Source organism: Colobus angolensis, unplaced genomic scaffold (assembly GCF_000951035.1).
Source record: "Colobus angolensis palliatus isolate OR3802 unplaced genomic scaffold, Cang.pa_1.0 Scaffold56, whole genome shotgun sequence".
NCBI classification, from domain to species: domain Eukaryota; kingdom Metazoa; phylum Chordata; class Mammalia; order Primates; family Cercopithecidae; genus Colobus; species Colobus angolensis.
In genome coordinates, this window is record NW_012119154.1 from 9,763,111 (window position 1) to 9,780,661 (window position 17,551).

The 17,551-nt window shown below is 44.7% G+C and overlaps 1 protein-coding gene and 1 long non-coding RNA gene across 2 annotated transcripts in view; one reads left to right on the forward strand and one right to left on the reverse strand.

Moving 5' to 3' along the window:
- Positions 1–9,905: 9,905 nt before the first annotated feature.
- Positions 9,906–17,551, reverse strand: part of LOC105525818 — an 11,673-nt gene continuing 4,027 nt past the window's right edge. The window contains exons 2-5 of the long non-coding RNA XR_001003981.1: positions 16,422–16,749; positions 12,049–12,934; positions 11,350–11,525; positions 9,906–10,847 (exon numbers count right to left, since the gene is read on the reverse strand). This is a non-coding gene — a long non-coding RNA (uncharacterized LOC105525818). The remainder of the gene's footprint in view (positions 10,848–11,349; positions 11,526–12,048; positions 12,935–16,421; positions 16,750–17,551) is intronic.
- Positions 10,285–13,567, forward strand: RTP1 (receptor (chemosensory) transporter protein 1). Its single transcript, XM_011961592.1, has 2 exons — positions 10,285–10,604; positions 12,372–13,567. The coding sequence occupies exons 1-2, from the start codon at positions 10,333–10,335 to the stop codon at positions 12,889–12,891; spliced, it is 792 nt and encodes a 263-aa protein (XP_011816982.1). The 5' UTR covers positions 10,285–10,332; the 3' UTR covers positions 12,892–13,567.

The following is a 17,551-nucleotide window of genomic DNA, read 5'->3' on the forward strand; positions in this document are numbered from 1 at the left end:
GCAACCCCGAAATTTCATGTAAATGTATAAATTAACCTCCAAAGAAAAGCCAAGCAAAAGTTGAGGCCTTAGAATAATGATAATTCTTTTGGCCTGAGAAGCCAGGCTTCTGGATAATAGACCTACTTACTATGCTAATTATCTACTTCTTATGTGTGCCCTGAGTATTTCAAATACAGACATTCATTGGTAAGTATATGTGAGGCTGTAAGAGGAACATTTTTTTTTTTTTTTGAGATGGAGTCTCGCTCTGTCGCCCAGGCTGGAGTATAATGGCGTGATCTCAGCTCACTGCAAGTTCTGCCTCCTGGGTTCATGCCATTCTCCTGCCTCAGCCTCCCGAGTAGCTGGGACTACAGGTGCCCACCACCATGCCTGGCTAATTTTTTTTTTTTTGTATTTTAGTAGAGATGGGGTTTCACCATGTTAGCCAGGATGGTCTCGATCTCCTGACCTCATGATCCACCCGTCTCAGCCTCCCGAAGTGCTGGGATTACAGGCGTGAGCCACTGTGCCCAGCTGAGGAACATTTTTGAACTGTTTTACATATATAAGGTTATCATTACAATGATAGGAACAGTATGGAAAAATTCAGACCACAGAAGGTTAAACTAGAAGTCCACAGATACAAGGAACAAGAACATGAGTTCACTGTTTTGAAAGCAAAAATTTAGGAGAGGACAATGATGGTTAATTTTATGTGTCACTTTGACAGGTCCATGGGGTGCAGATTAAACATGGTTAAACATGATTTGTTTAAACATGATTTCTGGTGTGTCTCTGTGAAGTGTTTCCAAATGAGATTAGCATCTGAATCTGTAGACTGAGGAAAGTAGATTGCCCTCCTCAGTGTAGGTGGGGCATCATCCAATCTGTTGAGGGATAGAATAGAACAAAATGGCAGAGGAAGGGAGAATTCGCTCTCTTGCCTGACTACCTGAACTGGGACATCTCTTGGACTGTGACCTACACCATTGGTCCTTTGGGTTCTCAAGCTTTCGGACTTGAATCAGCTGCACCACCAGCTTCCCCAGGTCTTCAGCTCACAGAGCAGAGATCATGGACTTTTCAGTCCTTATAATTATGTGAGCCAATCTCTTACACTCTCTCTCTTTTTCCTATTGGCTCTGTTTCTCCGGAGAACTCTGACTAATGCAATAAGCAAAAGAAAAAGTGCTTATTTATGTATTTACTATTATGGAAAATTTCAATATACAAAAAAATACATAGGATAGTATAATAAATGTCCATGTATCAACTACTCAGCCTCAACATTACCAACTCATGGTCAATCATATTTCGTCTATACCCCTACCCATGTTATTTGAAGGCAATCTCAGATACTGGGTTAAAGAAAATGTTTTAGAAGACATATAACTGATGGTTACTGAAGCTGGGTGATGGGCACATGGAATTCCATTGTCTGTTTCACTTTTCTATGTGCTTGAAAGTTTCCATAATATTCAGATTAGCAAATAGAGATTGTTAGCCATTATGGAAAGTTATGTCAAAGAATAGAATAAATAGTGCTCCGTCTTTCTCCTAAAATTGCATTTCAACTCATTACAAGGTATTCTTTTTAAAAAGCTTTCATGTTTAAAGAATAAAACAAGCCAGGGGTGTTCCGGCAATGCAGAATTTTACAACTTATAAACATAGGCTTTAATAGTGGTAACAATAGAACTACAATACCCCTTTTACCCCTCGCAAGTAGTCAATATTAGCTGCCTGCTTACTGTGGGCTGGTATGTTGTTAAGTGCTTTCTATTGCAAGACACAGAGAGCCAAGGTTTTAGAAAGTGAGATGGTGGCACTCAGTAAAGTAAAGCTTCTTAATAGCCAGGGGTTAGATAGTGCTGCTACCACTGGATAATGAGCTCCATGTCACTGGAAATGTTCACATTCAGGCTGGGTAACTGCTTGGCTCTCAGTAGGCATTGGTTATTACTTGGATTTCAGAGGCAACCCTAATCCCAGATCACTGGGTCTGTCTAAAGATAGACAATGAAGTCTCCTCATTCTATACGAAGAATCACCTTCTCTCTAAATTAAAATCTGATTCTTTTATGCCTATTTAAATCTTCACATGAAATGTCTCAGAGTCACTGGCACATCTGATCAGGATCAGACTAGATAATTTCCAAGATCCCTTTTATTCCTTAATTCTGTTCTATACATCTTTGTATTTTCAGGTCATGTGGTAGACTCAGCCAAAGTGACTGAATGCAAATGTGATTCAGGTTTATTTTGTGGCCACTGTGAAACACACATCTGCTGTCCAGAGCAGTTTCCTCTCATTTCCAAAAGAAAGAACCAAGTTTTCTTGTTTTATTGCTTTTCTTGGAAAGGTCATGCTCAGAGGGAGAGCAAATGTGTATCAGAATGGATTTTTTTCTCCTCTTTCCTCTACTTTCTTTCTTCCTTTTTACCCTAGTGAGTAGAGGTCTTTAACATAAAAGAATCATCGGCTGGGCGCGGCGGCTCAAGCCTGTAATCCCAGCACTTTGGGAGGCCGAGACGGGCGGATCACGAGGTCAGGAGATCGAGACCATCCTGGCTAACACGGTGAAACCCCGTCTCTACTAAAAAAAAAATACAAAAAACTAGCCGGGCGAGGTGGCAGGCACCTGTAGTCCCAGCTACTTGGGAGGCTGAGGCAGGAGAATGGCGTGAACCCGGGAGGCGGAGCTTTCAGTGAGCTGAGATCTGGCCACTGCACTCCAGCCTGGGCGACAGAGCCAGACTCCGTCTCAAAAAAAAAGAATCAAGGGACATAAACTTTGTTAGCATAGTAAGAAATGACAGCTATGCAATGGAATGTGGTCAGTATTAGTGGGAGAAAGGTTATTAGCTTATAGATACTCTGCACTGAAGGTTGAACAAGGTCCTGAAGAGAAAGTAGAAGAGCAGAAGAGATCAAAGAGAAGACCTAGAAAGGAGACCAGAAAAATAAGGGAAAGTTCTGGACATGCATTCTAGGTGGATTCTCAGTGGACCTATTGGAGACTTGATGAAGAGTAAAGGAAAGTTGTGTCCTGTCCTCTGAACCCCACGAATATGCCATTCAACCACAGTAAGATGGACTGATAATGTACGGTGACTTCATTTCCTACTAGACCTTCCAGGAAATGTTATTAGGGTTGAACAGTTGCATATCTTTCCAAAACTGCTTCAGGAATAATCTCTTGGGGGTACAATCTGAAGATACATTCCCATAGTAGTGGCTGCTCAGCAACAGGAACATGCTTAAGGCTCAGTCTTCATGTCCTAAGCCAAAGGCTCTGGGTTAGTGTGGGTCACCTGGCTATTGATGTTCATTGGACATGAAATGAGCAAGACTAATTTATCTCTACATCCCATGAGTCCAGAATAGGGCCTGGCACATGGTAGTTGATAATTCAGAGTTTTTTAAAAAACAAATAAATGAGTAAAATTGTTGCTTCCCCACATGTAATGTTACCTTGTCCCTTCTTCAGAATAAGGGGAAGATAGCTGTCTTTTATTCTAGATCGAATATCCTGAAAATGGGGAGATTAGTTTTTGAGGACTTGATAATTTCTCTCAAGTATGCTCTTTTTCACTTTCTGGACCATGGCACTGTTCCCTTGGTAATATCCATAGAACATTTTCTGATGGAAGCTCTTCTCAAAGACAAGATCTTGCACTAGAAAAAAAAAAAAAAAAGCACAGAGGCTGGGCACAGTGGTGCATGCCTGTAGTCTTAGAACTTTGGGAGGCTGAGATGGGAAGATTACGTGAGCCCAGGAGTCTGAGACCAGCCTAGGCAACGTAGTGAGACCCTAACGGTACAAAAAAATAAATAAATAAAAAATCAGCTGATCATGATGGTGCATGCCTGTAGTCCTAGTTATTTGGGGGGCTGACGTGGGAGGATCAGTTGAGCCCAGGAGATCAAGTCTGCAGTGAACCATGATTGAACAACTGCACTCCAGTCTGAATGACAGAGTGAGCCCCTGTCTCAAAAAACAAACATAGAAAAAACAAAGCACATAAACTGGGCACAGTGGTGCGTGCCTGTAATTCCAGCTACTCAGGAGGCTGAAAAGGAGGATTGCTTGAGCCTAAAAGTTCAAGAGTAACCTGAGCAACATAGAGAGACCCCATCTCTGGAAAAAAAAAAACAAAGCACAGTTTTATGGTGATAAAACTTCAACAGAATGAAGACTGGGGGACTTTGGATTTTGGGCTGTATATCTCTGAAGCGCCCCCTTGCTGATGGTAGGCACATAAGCCTCACAAAATTGAGCAAGAGCTTGGAAAAGAAGTTCAATGGTTGCTGTCAGGGTGGAGGGGAAGCAGAGGAAGAGATTCTTATAAATCATGACTGGGCATGCAGAGGGGGGTGGTACTGGCAGGCTGGGTACCTGTAATGCTTTCCTTTGCTTTGTTCCAAAGGGAGCAGCCGTACTGTTCCTATCCGTCTATGTTTTGGGATTGGACTTGCTGGATTAGTTTACTCTTTGGCTACTTTGCCTTTTTGATCCTTATTTTGCTTGCTTTTGCAAAATAATGTCAGGCTCTACCTACATCATAGAATTTGACATAGCGTTCTCAAGGCACTAACCTCTTTGAAGGATGAAGAAAAATAATCAGGTACTGTGGTTGAAAGTCTCCGAAGAAGGCTGCCACCAATTCCTTCCCTTCCTATAGGCACAGGTCATTTTCCCATCAAGAGTTGGTTTATTTCCCATTCCCCGAAATCAGGTTGGCCCTGTGATTGCTTTCATCAACAGAATATGACAGGAGTGATGTTCTGGGACTTCTGACTCTAGCCTTAAGGAGGACTGGAAGCTTCCATTTATTCTTCCTAGAATGAATCTTCTTGGAAACAAACTACCATGTAGTGAAGAAGCCTAAGCAGCTAAAAGGAAAGTCCCAAGTGGAGAAATACCATAACAGTGAATAAGGCATTATGTAAGTTCACAAATGGCAGAGGCATTGTGGAGAGGGAAGGGAAGTCCATATTCACGGTAATTATTTCTTCCGGTGAAAACAAAGGTCTGTCCCTTCCTTGATGGAAATGGTCCAGTGTAATCAACCTGCCATCAGGTCATTGGTTGGTTCCCCATGGAATCATGCCCCACTCAGTGGTTCAGTGTTGATCTCTCTCTGTTCTTGGAATTTGGGCATTGTATTAGTCCATTCTTGCACTGCTAAAAAGAAATACCTGAGACTGGGTAATTTATTAATATAAAGAAAATAGGTTTAATTGGCTCAGGGTTCCATAGGCTGCACAGGTAGCATAGCCAAGGAGGCCTTAGGAAACTTACAATTATGAGGGAAGGTGAAGCAAAGCAGGCTTGTCTTACATGACCGGAGCAGGAGGAAGAGAGAGTGAAGGGGGAGGGGCTACACTCATTTAAACAATCAGATCTCATGAGAACTCTATCACTATCACCAGAACAGCAAGGGGCAATCCACCACTATAATCCAATCACCACCCACCAGGACCTTCTTCCAACATTGGGGATTACAATTGGACATGAGATTTGGGTGGGGATGCAAATCCAAACCATATCAGGCACTCAGCAGTGGATTTAGAGAATTCCTTATATACCATTGTGATATTCCATATAGCATTGCTTCTGACTGGCAACTCATTTCAATGTAAAGGAAATCTGGCAATGAGCTCACACTCATGAAATTCATTAGTCTTAACTGTATCACCCATAATCCCGAAGCAGTTGGCCTGATTGAACAATGTGGTGGTCTTTGGAAGACTCAGTTATAGAATCAGCTGGGGGACAGGACCTTGCAGGGCTAGGATAATGTTCTCCAGGATTTGGTATATGCTCAGAATTAGCAACCACGATGATATAGTGCTTAGTTCCAAGAATTAAAGGGTGGAATGGAATGGCTCTCTCAAAATTATCCCTGATGGTAAACTAGTTTTTTTTTTTCTTTTCTTTCTGTACCCGCAATTTTGAGCTCTGCTATTTTAGAAATCTTAGTTCCCAAGGAAAACAAAATTTCCATTAGAGAAGAAAATTAAAAGTTCCTTTAAAGTTGAGACCACTACATGGGCTCTTAATATCATTAAGTCAACAGATTATGGAGGGTCTTACTGCTCTGGCCCAGCAATGCTGGGGCATTCTGGAAGGAAAGAGTCTTTGTTTGGGGACTGTGAGGCACATTTAGATCTTTGGTACATCAGTAGGAACTTCTAGTCGTGGGTCCAGCCCTAAAACACACCCCTCCTTCTTCTCAAATGCCATTTAGGGATAGAAAATTGCCCACAGTTGAGAATGATTTTTCATGAGGGCATCATTTCAAGAAAAAAAATTAGAGACTTGTTTTTTCTTTTCATCACTCTATTTTCTAGTTGGGAATTTAGTTTGAACCATTTTATGCACTTAAAACATGATCACAAACTTTAAGAAACTGGCCAGGGTGAGGCCAACAGCTTTAGAGATATCTGAATTGGTATTCTTTATATTGTGGATTCCACGGTGTTAGAGGTCATTTGATAGAGAGCAAGGGTTGCAATACCACAGGGTTTTTTTCTGTCTTGATAGAAATTTTTATTAGAGAAAATACTCTGCTATCCAGAAGGATGTATTATACTGGCCTCTGCACAGCAAGCTCAGGTTCTAAATAAAACTTAATTTGTGCCAGTGGGGATTGCATCAGCTGGTCACAAACACACACACACACACACACACCCTCTGGTGATTCTTACTTTCTGTCTTCTGTCATCATAGTGTTTATTGTAGCAACACCTGAAAATACTTCTAGAGGATTTGTTCTGGGTAGCACTCTTTGTTATAAGCTCCTCTCAGCTTCACATATTTTCTGGGAAAGTCCGCAGCCCAGTAGCTCCCACCTGAGGCAGTTCCCAACATATCTGTGAAGTTAGTTAAACTAGTTTACTTATAGGTGTTGGTTGCCTTAATTCAGAGGTAAGAATACTGACTTGAAGGACTAAAAGTTTAATGAAGGGTCCTGAAGAACTTAAAAGTTTTTCCTAATGCCAGCCAGGTGAGGTGGCTCATACCTGTGATCCTAGCACTTTGGGAAGCCAAGGCAGGAGGTTTGCTTGAGCCCAGGAGTTTGAGGCCAGCCTGGGCAACATAGCAAGACCCTGTCTACATAAAAAACGGTTTTTCCGATGTTAATGTTCAGTGGCTTGATATGTTTAATTTCTGTCCTTCTTGCTGTGTTCAGTACAAATTTAGTAAAGTGACACCTCCCTAGAGATTGTCAACTATGTAGCAGGTCCCAGGAGACTGAGCCTGGCTCCAGGCATTACCTGCCATGCCTCTTAGAAGCTTCCCTCTTCCAACCAGTGGCCTCCATCCTACCTGCTGCCCTCCCAGGATTCAGTTTTCTAAGTATAAAGCTGTTTGAAATCACATATGACTAAAGTCAGAGGGGACCTTACCTTTGTCATCCACCCTAATTCTTCATTGAACAGATGAACAAACTGAGGCCAAGGGAAATTAGTGACTTGCCCAAGGTCACAATGCCAGCCAGGAGCAAAGCTGGGCTATGTGTCTCCTGACTCCCAGTTAAGTGCTCTCTCCATTGAGCCAAGATGCCTGGCATCAAATGACCGAGGCTTTACAGGGTTGCTGTGCCTAGAGATGACTTTCTGTACCGTATTTTCTTTGGCAAGATTTCAAGCTAAATATCTCTCTCAGTTCTAAAATATTCACACTGAGTATCAGGGGTCTTTGGACACCATTGCTTCATTCAGTTTAGCAGCAGTAGCAGTGAGCATGGTGGGTCAAGCACAACTCACTCCTCTTCTGGGGAGATGTGGCCTCAGTGTGGGGGGGCCCAGTGACCCATTTGCTGAAATGATATCAACTTCATTTGCAATTCTTGGGGTTTGTAATGGCCACGTGAATGATGAAGAAACACATATTTAATGAGCAGATGTGATGTTCTAGATTCCATGCTGAGCATCACAATGGCTAAAGCTGGGGTTTTGTAGACAGTCATATAGTTTCAAGTCCCAATTCAACTAGTTATTAGCTGTTAAATCTTGCACAAGTTGTCTAACCTCTAGACTTTAGCTTACATATCTGCAAAATGGAGCTGCTGCTGCTATTACCTACCTGTCAAGGTTGTTATTGAATGAAATAAGTTGATATTTATAAAGCACCAGAACAATGCCTTCTAAGCACTTACCAGGTGAGTGCTATATAGTGATTGCTACATAGTAAGCACTATATAGTGATTGCTGTTACTATGCAAATTAAAAATATATTCATGTAAAACATTAGCATGTATTTTTACTAGGATGAAAAGATACAGATTACATATATTAGAATTGCTACCTGTGAGGCTACATGGAAATTTTCTTTTTTTAAAAAAGCGGCCAGGTGTGGTGACTCACACCTGTAATCCCAGTACTTTGGGAGGCCGAGGTGGGCAGATCACCTGAGGTCAGGAGTTTGAGACCAGCCTGACCAACATGGTGAAATCCCATCTCTACTGAAAATACAAAATTAGCCAGGTGTGGCAGCGCATGCCTGTAATCCCAGCTACTTGGGAGGCTGAGGCCAAAGAATCACTTGAACCCGGGAGGTGGAAGTTGCAGCGAGTCGAGATTGTGCCACTGCACTCCAGCCTGGGCAATAAAGCGAGACTCTGTCTCAGAAACAGCAACAACAACAACAACAACAACAGCAACAGCAACAAAGCAACCAGGCATGCCATTCTAGAGCCCCTATTTTTAATCACAGCAGATACTGTTTTGTTATTATCCCAGTGAGAAGATGAATAAACTGAGGTTAAAATAGTATAAATCAAGGCATCAAACATTCATGAAGCGGCAGGAGAAGCACTTGGAAGATGGTTTCTGGTATCAGACGGGTAATTTTTAGGTCCTTCTTTTTCATCACTAAACTTCAAGATCTGCTGTCTGCCTAAAATTCATAATGTTCGAAGAGCCTGCTCGGATTCTGCTAGCCACACCAAGCTTTTGGAGAGACTGGAGTCAAGAGATGTGTTTTCTAATTGTAGGAAGTGTTGTCTCTCATGCTTGTAGTGAGCTTCGCCAACAAGTTTTATACAAATAGATGGCAAGAGTGTAATGGGAGAAACTGAAATAAAACCAAAATGCCCTAAAAGACAGGATGGGCTAAATAAATTATGCCTATCCATATAACAGAATATAGGTAGCCTATAATATCCTACTATGGAATATGACCTAGAAAAATATTCATGATATATTATTTTTTGAAAATGTCATAACGTGGTATGTAGAATGTATGTGGTGTGCAGAATGTGTGTGTGTGTACACACACATATACACATGTACATGTACAGAAAAATGGTAAGTGGTATGTACATATCATAATGTTAACAGTAGTCATCTCGGGTGGGGTATTATGGAAGAGTCTTCCTTTTCTTTTCTTTCATCTATAGTTTGTAATTTTTCTAGAATAAACCCATATGATTTTTTTCAAAGGAAAAATAATGTATTAAAAATAGCAGGAGAGGCAGGTATAGTAAAGGCTGCTTTGCCTGTGGGTGGTGCTCCTCTTCTGCACTTCTATAATCAGCTTGGAAATAATCTTGTCTACTCCTGCCTGGCTGATGCAATGCTCCAACCTTTGTGCACAGGTGGCTGCTCTTGCACAAGGCCATTACAGCATGGATCCTATTGCACAATAATTGGGTACACAGTCAGCTACAAGCACTGACATAGAGCCTGGCACATGTCTGCAAACTCTACCCACATGCCAGGATATGTTTGACATGAATGAATTAATGAACTGGTCTGGGGTCAACAGCTTGAATTTGTATACAGGCTCTGCCATTTATAGGCTAGGTGAGTCCCAGGCTCCTGATCTGTACTGCGGCAATAGTAATCATAACTTGAGAGACCTCCAATTGTGTTTTGAAAATGGCAAAGTGCTGGTCACAAGATGGCTGGGGGAGCCGAGGGAGAGTTTATTATTATTGCTCCATCTACTAACAAATTTACATCTCCCCATCCCTTATTTCTCCTTGGCTCCCTAAGGCATCATGGTTACCATAGCAGCCAGATGCTGATGATGCCTCCAGGGTGTTGCAAGGTGAAACTGAGCCAGTTTCCAAGTCCTCACCTCCCCATACTCTTTCCAGGCCAGGGTGAGATGGTCTGAAGCTCAACCTCTGATCAGGTCCTCCATCCTGTCTTGGATCACTTAGACCCACAAACTCTGCCTCTGCAATCTCAGTTCAGGGCCTTGAAACACCTCTTCAGAGACTCCCTCCTCCCCAAGCTCTGTCTTCTGGCACCCTGCCTGGTTGCCGTGGAAACAGGTTCCACTGCGGACAAAGGAGGGAGCTGGGTCCTGCTTCCTCCTGGTCTTGTCGATGAGGATTTTTAGACCTTGGAGACTGCGCTGCCCTGCCCTGCACCTACCCTCACTCTCCGTGTTCTCACTAAGGTGGAAATTGCCCTCCCTCACTACTGACAAGACCATGTGTAAAAGCGTGACCACAGACGAGTGGAAGAAAGTCTTCTATGAGAAGATGGAGGAGGCAAAGCCGGCTGACAGCTGGGACCTCATCATAGACCCCAACCTCAAGCACAATGTGCTGAGCCCTGGTTGGAAGCAGTACGTGGAGTTGCACGCTTCAGGCAGGTAAGTAGCCCAGGAAGGTGGATCCCTGCAGGCCGCCTCTAAGTCCCTAGCTCTAGGGCACCTTCCAAGGAGAGGAAGATTACATAGAACCCATGTGTTTAGCTTCAATCTCACTATTAGGCTGGTGTAGACTGGAAGTCAGAGAAAGAGTCCCTACCTGGGAATTAGGACACTTGAGTTGGATTTCAGTTCTTCCACTGTTCACCTGTGTTACTCTTCCTCTCTGCGTCACAATTTTTCCATCTGGAAAATAAAGACATAGAATATACTTATGAGTCCTACACACTGACATTTTACATATTTTCTATTTTAACAATCTCTTAAAAAGTAGTTTAAAACCAGAGAAGAAGGGCTTGAGGCCCACTGAGGGTCAAGAGGTCTGTGCTCCGGTCCTGGGACCAGTTTAAATCTATTTAATTCAACTTAATTTCATTTAAAATATTGAATACAAGGGATGTGCCAGAAACTGGCTCTACTGTTGGCTCCAGGGCCCTTGAGGAATTCGATTTTCTTCTTGGACCTGGCTTTCTCCATTTGCACAGTGAGAGGTCAGCCTGTGGTCCACAGAGCAGCAGGGTCAGCATCACCTGGAACTTGTTAGGAAAGCAGAATTTCCTAACAAGGCCCCTTTTAGACCTGAATCAGAATCTGATTTCAAGAAGAGTTCTAGGTGATAAGTATGTAAAAACTATCTGAGATGATTTTCTAGCACTCTTGTTCACGAGTTCAGAGTGTAGGGGCTTACCTTTGGGACATAAGATGGGGAGGCTGAGTGGTGCAGCCTGGAAGTCAGAAGAAAGGCCTTCCTGCCTGCCCTGATTCAGCCAATTCACTTCAATTCAGGAAACATTACTGGGCACCTGTTATGTGCTGGGCGCCGTCTCTGCCTCTAGCTGTGTGTATGTGGATGCCTCTCTTACTCTCTTTTTCTCAGCATAAAACAAAAGATTAATTAGGTGATTTCTAGGTCCCTCCAGTTACATTTTTCAATCCAGGTTTTGTAGTCTGGTCTGAGAGGAGGAAACAGTCCCCAAAAGATGTGAGTGAACAAGAAGAGAATGAAAATGTGAAGCTCCTAGACTGGCTGACAGGAGGGGTGTCAAGGGCTGGACACTTACAGGTGGGACTCAGGAGCTTCTCGAAGACCTGGGAGTCTGTGGGGGCTGAGTGGGGAGGACTTGTGGCTGCCCCAGACCTAGGTGGGACCTGTAATCCCCAGCTGGCCCCAGTCAGGCCTGGGAGACTACAGGCCTTGGGGCTCCAGGCACAGACCGCCTCCACCTTCAGGCCTTGTGATGCCTGGCACTGGCCTGGACGCTGATAGCTAGTAATGATGTCATTTTCTCCTGATTTGGATCTAGCCTGTTCACAGTCATGTGTTAACAGACAGAAATGTGCAGATGGATTAAGTGTTTCTTATCTGGTGTGAGCAGGAAGGACTCACCTAGTGCACCATGGGCATTTTGCAGATGAGGAATAAGAATGAGGCCCAGCGCTGGGGTGGAGGGAGTTAGGCCTCTGGAAAGCACTGAGGAGGGAGAGCACTGCTGGATGCCGGGTGACATCCTCAGGAACCTGTTGTAGTCCTGGGGGCACTCGCAAGGCTGAGTGGCTTCCTGGGGAAAGCTAACGAACCCAGGGCACCGGCAACACACTTCCCCCACCTCCAGGCTCTGCTGAGCCCCCATGTCCCCTCACCCGATTCCTAGGGCTGTGTCCACCACCTCCGCCCGTCTTCTATTCCTCCCTCGCCTCCCGTCTCCGCAGGTTCCACTGCTCCTGGTGCTGGCACACCTGGCAGTCACCCCACTTGGTCATCCTCTTCCACATGTTCCTGGACCGCGCCCAGCGGGCGGGCTCAGTGCGCATGCGCGTCTTCAAGCAGCTGTGCTACGAGTGCGGCTCGGCGCGGCTGGACGAGTCCAGCATGCTGGAGGAGAACATCGAGGGCCTGGTGGACAACCTCATCACCAGCCTGCGCGAGCAGTGCTACGGCGAGCGCGGCGGCCAGTACCGCATCCACGTGGCCAGCCGCCAGGACAACCGGCGTCACCGCGGAGAGTTCTGTGAGGCCTGCCAGGAGGGCATCGTGCACTGGAAGCCCAGCGAGAAGCTGCTGGAGGAGGAGGCGACCACCTACACCTTCTCCCGGGTGCCCAGCCCCACCAAGCCTCAGGACGAGACGGGCTCAGGCTGGAACTTCTGCTCTATCCCCTGGTGCTTGTTTTGGGCCACGGTCCTGCTGCTGATCATCTACCTGCAGTTCTCCTTCCGTAGCTCCGTCTAAGATTCCCTGGGTGGGCCCAGAGCCTGTCGAGGGTGCCAGTCAGCTGATGGGAGGGTAGAGGAGAGACCTGGGTTGGGAATAGTGTCAACTTCTAGCGCTAGTGATGCCACTGACTCAGTGGGGATCTTGTACAAATTATACAGTTTTTCCACCTATAAAACTTAGGGTTTGGGCAAGGTCATTGGTTTATCATAGTGAAACCCAGGACCCCAAAGTTCTGCGTAGGTGCCTCAGGGACTTTTGGATTTGGAAAGTAGGCTAAGCTAGTAGGTGTCTCCAACTCCTGGTCTAACCACCCATCCTCCAGCTCCTGCCTCCTCCTCTTGCTTCGATCATATCAGCTTTACTTTAGATGGGGTTCCATTTAAGACTTTTGTAAAAAAAAAAAAAAAAAAAAAAAAGGTTTAACTACTTTTAAAAAGTTTGAAAATTAGAGGACTGGGTGATCTCAAAAGGGCTTTCTACAGTAATGAGCTCGACCTTGCTCTTATTAGTCCCTCACCCCTGCACCTCATGATCTCCCACTTTCTCTAGCTGCAGCCTTAAATTAGCTTCTTTTGCCCACCCTGTGAGCCTCATCCATGATTCTGCCTTCACCATGCGGCAGAGGTTTCCCTTGAAGTGCGCGAGGTGGGAGATCAGGCTGTTCCTTCGTTGCTGGGTACACAGGGTCTCTTGCTTTTGTTTCTCAGATTCCAGCTTCTTTCCACTCAGGGCAGATTCTGGGGTCTGCCTGCCTGAAAGATGGTGGTTGGGGTGGGGTCTCATAGAGCTAGGCTTCTTACCCACTGTGTGAACTGGCAGAGAATTCAGGGGAGATTTAGAAGACAGAATTTTAGAAGCAAAGCACAAAATCTCTGGGAAGCATTAGAATGGAGGGTCTTTGGAGTTCAGGGACCAAGTCTAGTGGATTCTCAGCTGATGGCCAAAATACAGGAGCAGGGGCCCGGCCTCCTGGGTTCTTTGCTGGAATTATAGTTGAATGGCTTTCCCACATGGGCCGAGCATGAGGCCTCTTGCCAAAGATCAGCTGTCCCCCTAAAGCCACAGGGATGGGGTATCTTCAGCAAGAGAGAGGGTGTTAAAGATGGAAAATGCTTTGTCCATGGGAAAGTGCACAGATATGTGAGAGAACCTTACAAGGCTCTAAAATGAGATGTGATATGGCTTGAAATGGGAGGAGAGAAGACTTTCTGACAGTGGGGGTCTGGAATGGAATTGGTGGCGAGAGGCAGCAAGCTGCACTTTTGAGGGGCCTCATTTATCCCACCTCTGTTAATAACTTGACTCCCTCTCCTCCTTCCCTGCACTTTTGAGGGGCCTCATTTACCCTACCTCTGTTAAAAACTTGACTACTCTCCTCTTTACTAGAAAGTCACCATCATCTGTAGTGATGGAGGAAGGCGGGTCACTTATATAAAGACGGGACACTTTAATAAAGACAATATATCTTCAAAAAGGCCTAGTAGTCATTAATGTGTGTTTGAGATTCCCCCACTGTCCCTATCTGTAATGAGCTGTTGGTCCCCTCCATCCCGCCACCCTGTCTCCCCTTTTCTCCTTTCTGCCCCCCCTCCCCCCACCACCACATGAGGCTCTTTCTAGCTCCAGTTCTGGGCCAGTCTTGTCCACAGTCAGGAGGGACGGAAGGTAGTCATTCAGGGAATCAGCGTAAGGTCAGTTTTACTCCTATCCTGGCTCGAATGCAAGTAAGCAGCGATGGCTGCCTTTACTTCATTCACAGAGTACTTATTTCTTCATCTAGTCCGCATATTCTGAACACTTGCTATCTAGCAAGTCCTGATTTACTTGCTAGACAGTAGGTGTTCAGAATATGCGGACTAGACGAAGAAATGAATACTGTGAGTGCAGCGGAATACAGGGGGTGCTCTCTGGTTCCTCAGACATCTCTGCTTGCTACAGAAGTTTTCAGCCTCAGCTGTACTTCAGAAATTCTGGGGAGATTTTAAAGAAATATAAGTACTTAGCCTCTACCCCAGATCAATGGGATCAAAATTTGTGGGGAGTGGGACCTGAGCATCTGAATTAGAATAAAACACCCAGGTGATCGACCTGTACTGCCTGGTGTAATGCCTTCTAACTGAGGGATAGACTTTCTTTTGCACCTAGTTTTATGAAAACTGAGCCCTGAGATCTTTCTTGATGACTTGCCCTGGATTCTTTAGGACTGGGGCTTGGCTTCCCTTTCTCTAGCTGCCCTACTCACTCCGCAACCTGTGCTCTGGGGATTGCACCCTCCCTGACACTCCCTTGCTCCTGCAGGTTTGCTGCTACAATGGCTGTGTTCTGCTTTGAGAGTCTTTGTCACTGAGCTCTAACACCCTTGCTGGGACATTCATCAAACTTGTTATAATTACTCATCCCTGCTAGGATGTAAGTTCCAAGAAGCATAGACTCCATGGATTTCATTCACCTCTATTGAATGCATAACAAATGTTCAATAAAAATGTATTGAATGAATAAATGAACCAATAGGCTGAGCCATCTCCAGCCAAATCCTCACTTCTCTAGCATATTACGCTTGTGACAGTATTCGGAGTCTCCTTCTCACTTTACCACTCATTCTTTCTAGGTCTTGCACTTATATATCCCAAAGCAAATCAGTTTAAATTAAGGTACTTGAAGTGGGAACAGTGTTTTGTTTTTGTTTTTGTTTTGTTTTAAGATGATAGCATGGGGTCAGGTGAAGGACCCTGAGCCCTGCATTGGGAACTGTGGGTTCTCGTTTGATTTTAACTGGGTTCTGCTGGGACTTTAGGGGGGTCATTATTCTCTCTGGGTCTGTGGGTCTTAGAGGCTCTTATGATATGAAGCATTCTGAAGTCTGTCTTTGTGCCATCCTGTATTAGCCCATATAAAGCATTTGCACACATTTTCCAATGACAAGTTCTCCAGCCTGTATTTCAGCACCCCCAGTGACAGGAGATCATTACCACCTAAGGTAGCTCATGCCATCTTTGGATAGTTCTGCCTTTTAAAGAAGACTTTTTCCTTTCAAGCCTCCCTCAAAAGGGTTTGAATTTTTTTTCACTTTCTAGTTCTAGTTCTGGTTCTTACAAGCAGGATCCCACAGGGGAGGATGTTTCACATTCCCCATACAGATCTCTTCTCAGCACTGCAGCCAGGGCAGTCCTTTTAACCTAAGTCAGATCCTGCCATTCTTGTGCTCCCTTTTTTGTTCTGTAAAAGCCAAGTCCTGCAAGGCTAAACGTGATGCGGCTTTAGCCACGTTACTGACATCTTCTAGTACTCTTTGCCCTCATTTCTGTAGCTACCCTGGTTTCTTTGCTGTTCCCCAAATACATAAGCATGTACCTGCCTAGGACCTTATTCCACCTGTTCCCTCTGCCTGGAATGGTCTTTCCCAAGAAATTCACTTGCCTCACTGTCTGACCTCCCTCAAGTGTTGGCTCAAGTCTCATCTTAGATGCTCTTCTCAGGCCTTCTAATTCATGCTGTCACCTGTTTCCCCACCCCACCCTCTCACTCCTGATTTGCCTTGCGCTGACCTTAGCCTGTGTTTCTAGAAAGCAGAAGTCAAGGCAGAGGCTTACATGATAGTACTTGACTGAGGAGTGTGACCTCAGAAAACTGGAGTTAAGATAGGGGGAGCACAGCAAAGCAGGAGGGAAATCCAATGGAAGGAGGCCTTGTCAAGTTGGCCATCTCCACTGGTGAAGGGTGTTTCAGTCCCACAGAACCATCTGAGAAGCCGGATGAAATGCATCTCCAGATCACTTGGGGGTAAAGAGGTGTCTGTCCCCTGGCTCCTGTCTTCCAATGGCTGAAGGTTGCCCCATAGGATGTTAACTTCCCTCCACTCTGGGTTGTGGTACACTAGCGGAATGAAAACATGAATGAATAAGTGCTGAAAGGGTATCAGAAAACAAGGTTAGTGTCCTTGCTCTGACTTTCTCAAGGTCAAAGTTCCAGTTTCTGATTTTTGCAGTCCTGTTCTGGTTGTGTTTCTTTCTGAGGGCGCAGCATCTCCTCCACATCCTTTAAAAATAGCACTCTGACTTCCTTTTCCAGGAATTACCTATTCCCCATGCAATGTAACATGGTAGGATATCAAGGAACTCGGCACCTCCCTTCAACTCCCAAGCAAGAAGCACATGGCCTAAGAGAAGTTGGTTGGAATTTCAATGATGAGCAAAGTGATGAAAACACTAAAAACAGATGGAGCCTATCAATTCCAGTGGTGGCCCCTGGCATGATTGCAAATTGTTTCTGCTATTCGTATCCCCAGCATGGCCAAATTTTGTCCTTTGCTGCGACTTGTTCTCCACTCTTTTTGATTCTGTGAACTTTCTCCATAGCTTTTCAATACTTGCCCTTTTATGCTTAAATCAGCTGCCATCTCTGTGTGTTTCAACCAAAGGACTCTGACTGATACACCAGGTCTTCTCCATTGGGTCAGCTCTGATGATGAAAGCTCAGACCAGAGCTCCATCTGCCCTCTCCCTGGACCTCCAACTTTTCTGTTCTCTGTACTGAAGCACCTGCCTCAACCCCACACATGCCCTCCAAATCCTGCCTTTTCTTTTCTTTTCTTTCTTTTTTTCTTTTTCTTTTTCTTTTTTTTAAATTTTTTTTATTTTTATTTTTATTTTTTTTTATTATTATACTTTAAGTTCTA

Excerpts from the sequence above, each read along its gene's own strand:
- RTP1 (XM_011961592.1), top strand. The coding sequence starts at position 10,333 with ATGAGGATTTTTAGACCTTGGAGACTGCGCTGCCCTGCCCTGCACCTA. Across the intron at positions 10,605-12,371 it reads GAGTTGCACGCTTCAGGCAG|GTTCCACTGCTCCTGGTGCT; the intron begins GTAAGTAGCCCA and ends CCGTCTCCGCAG.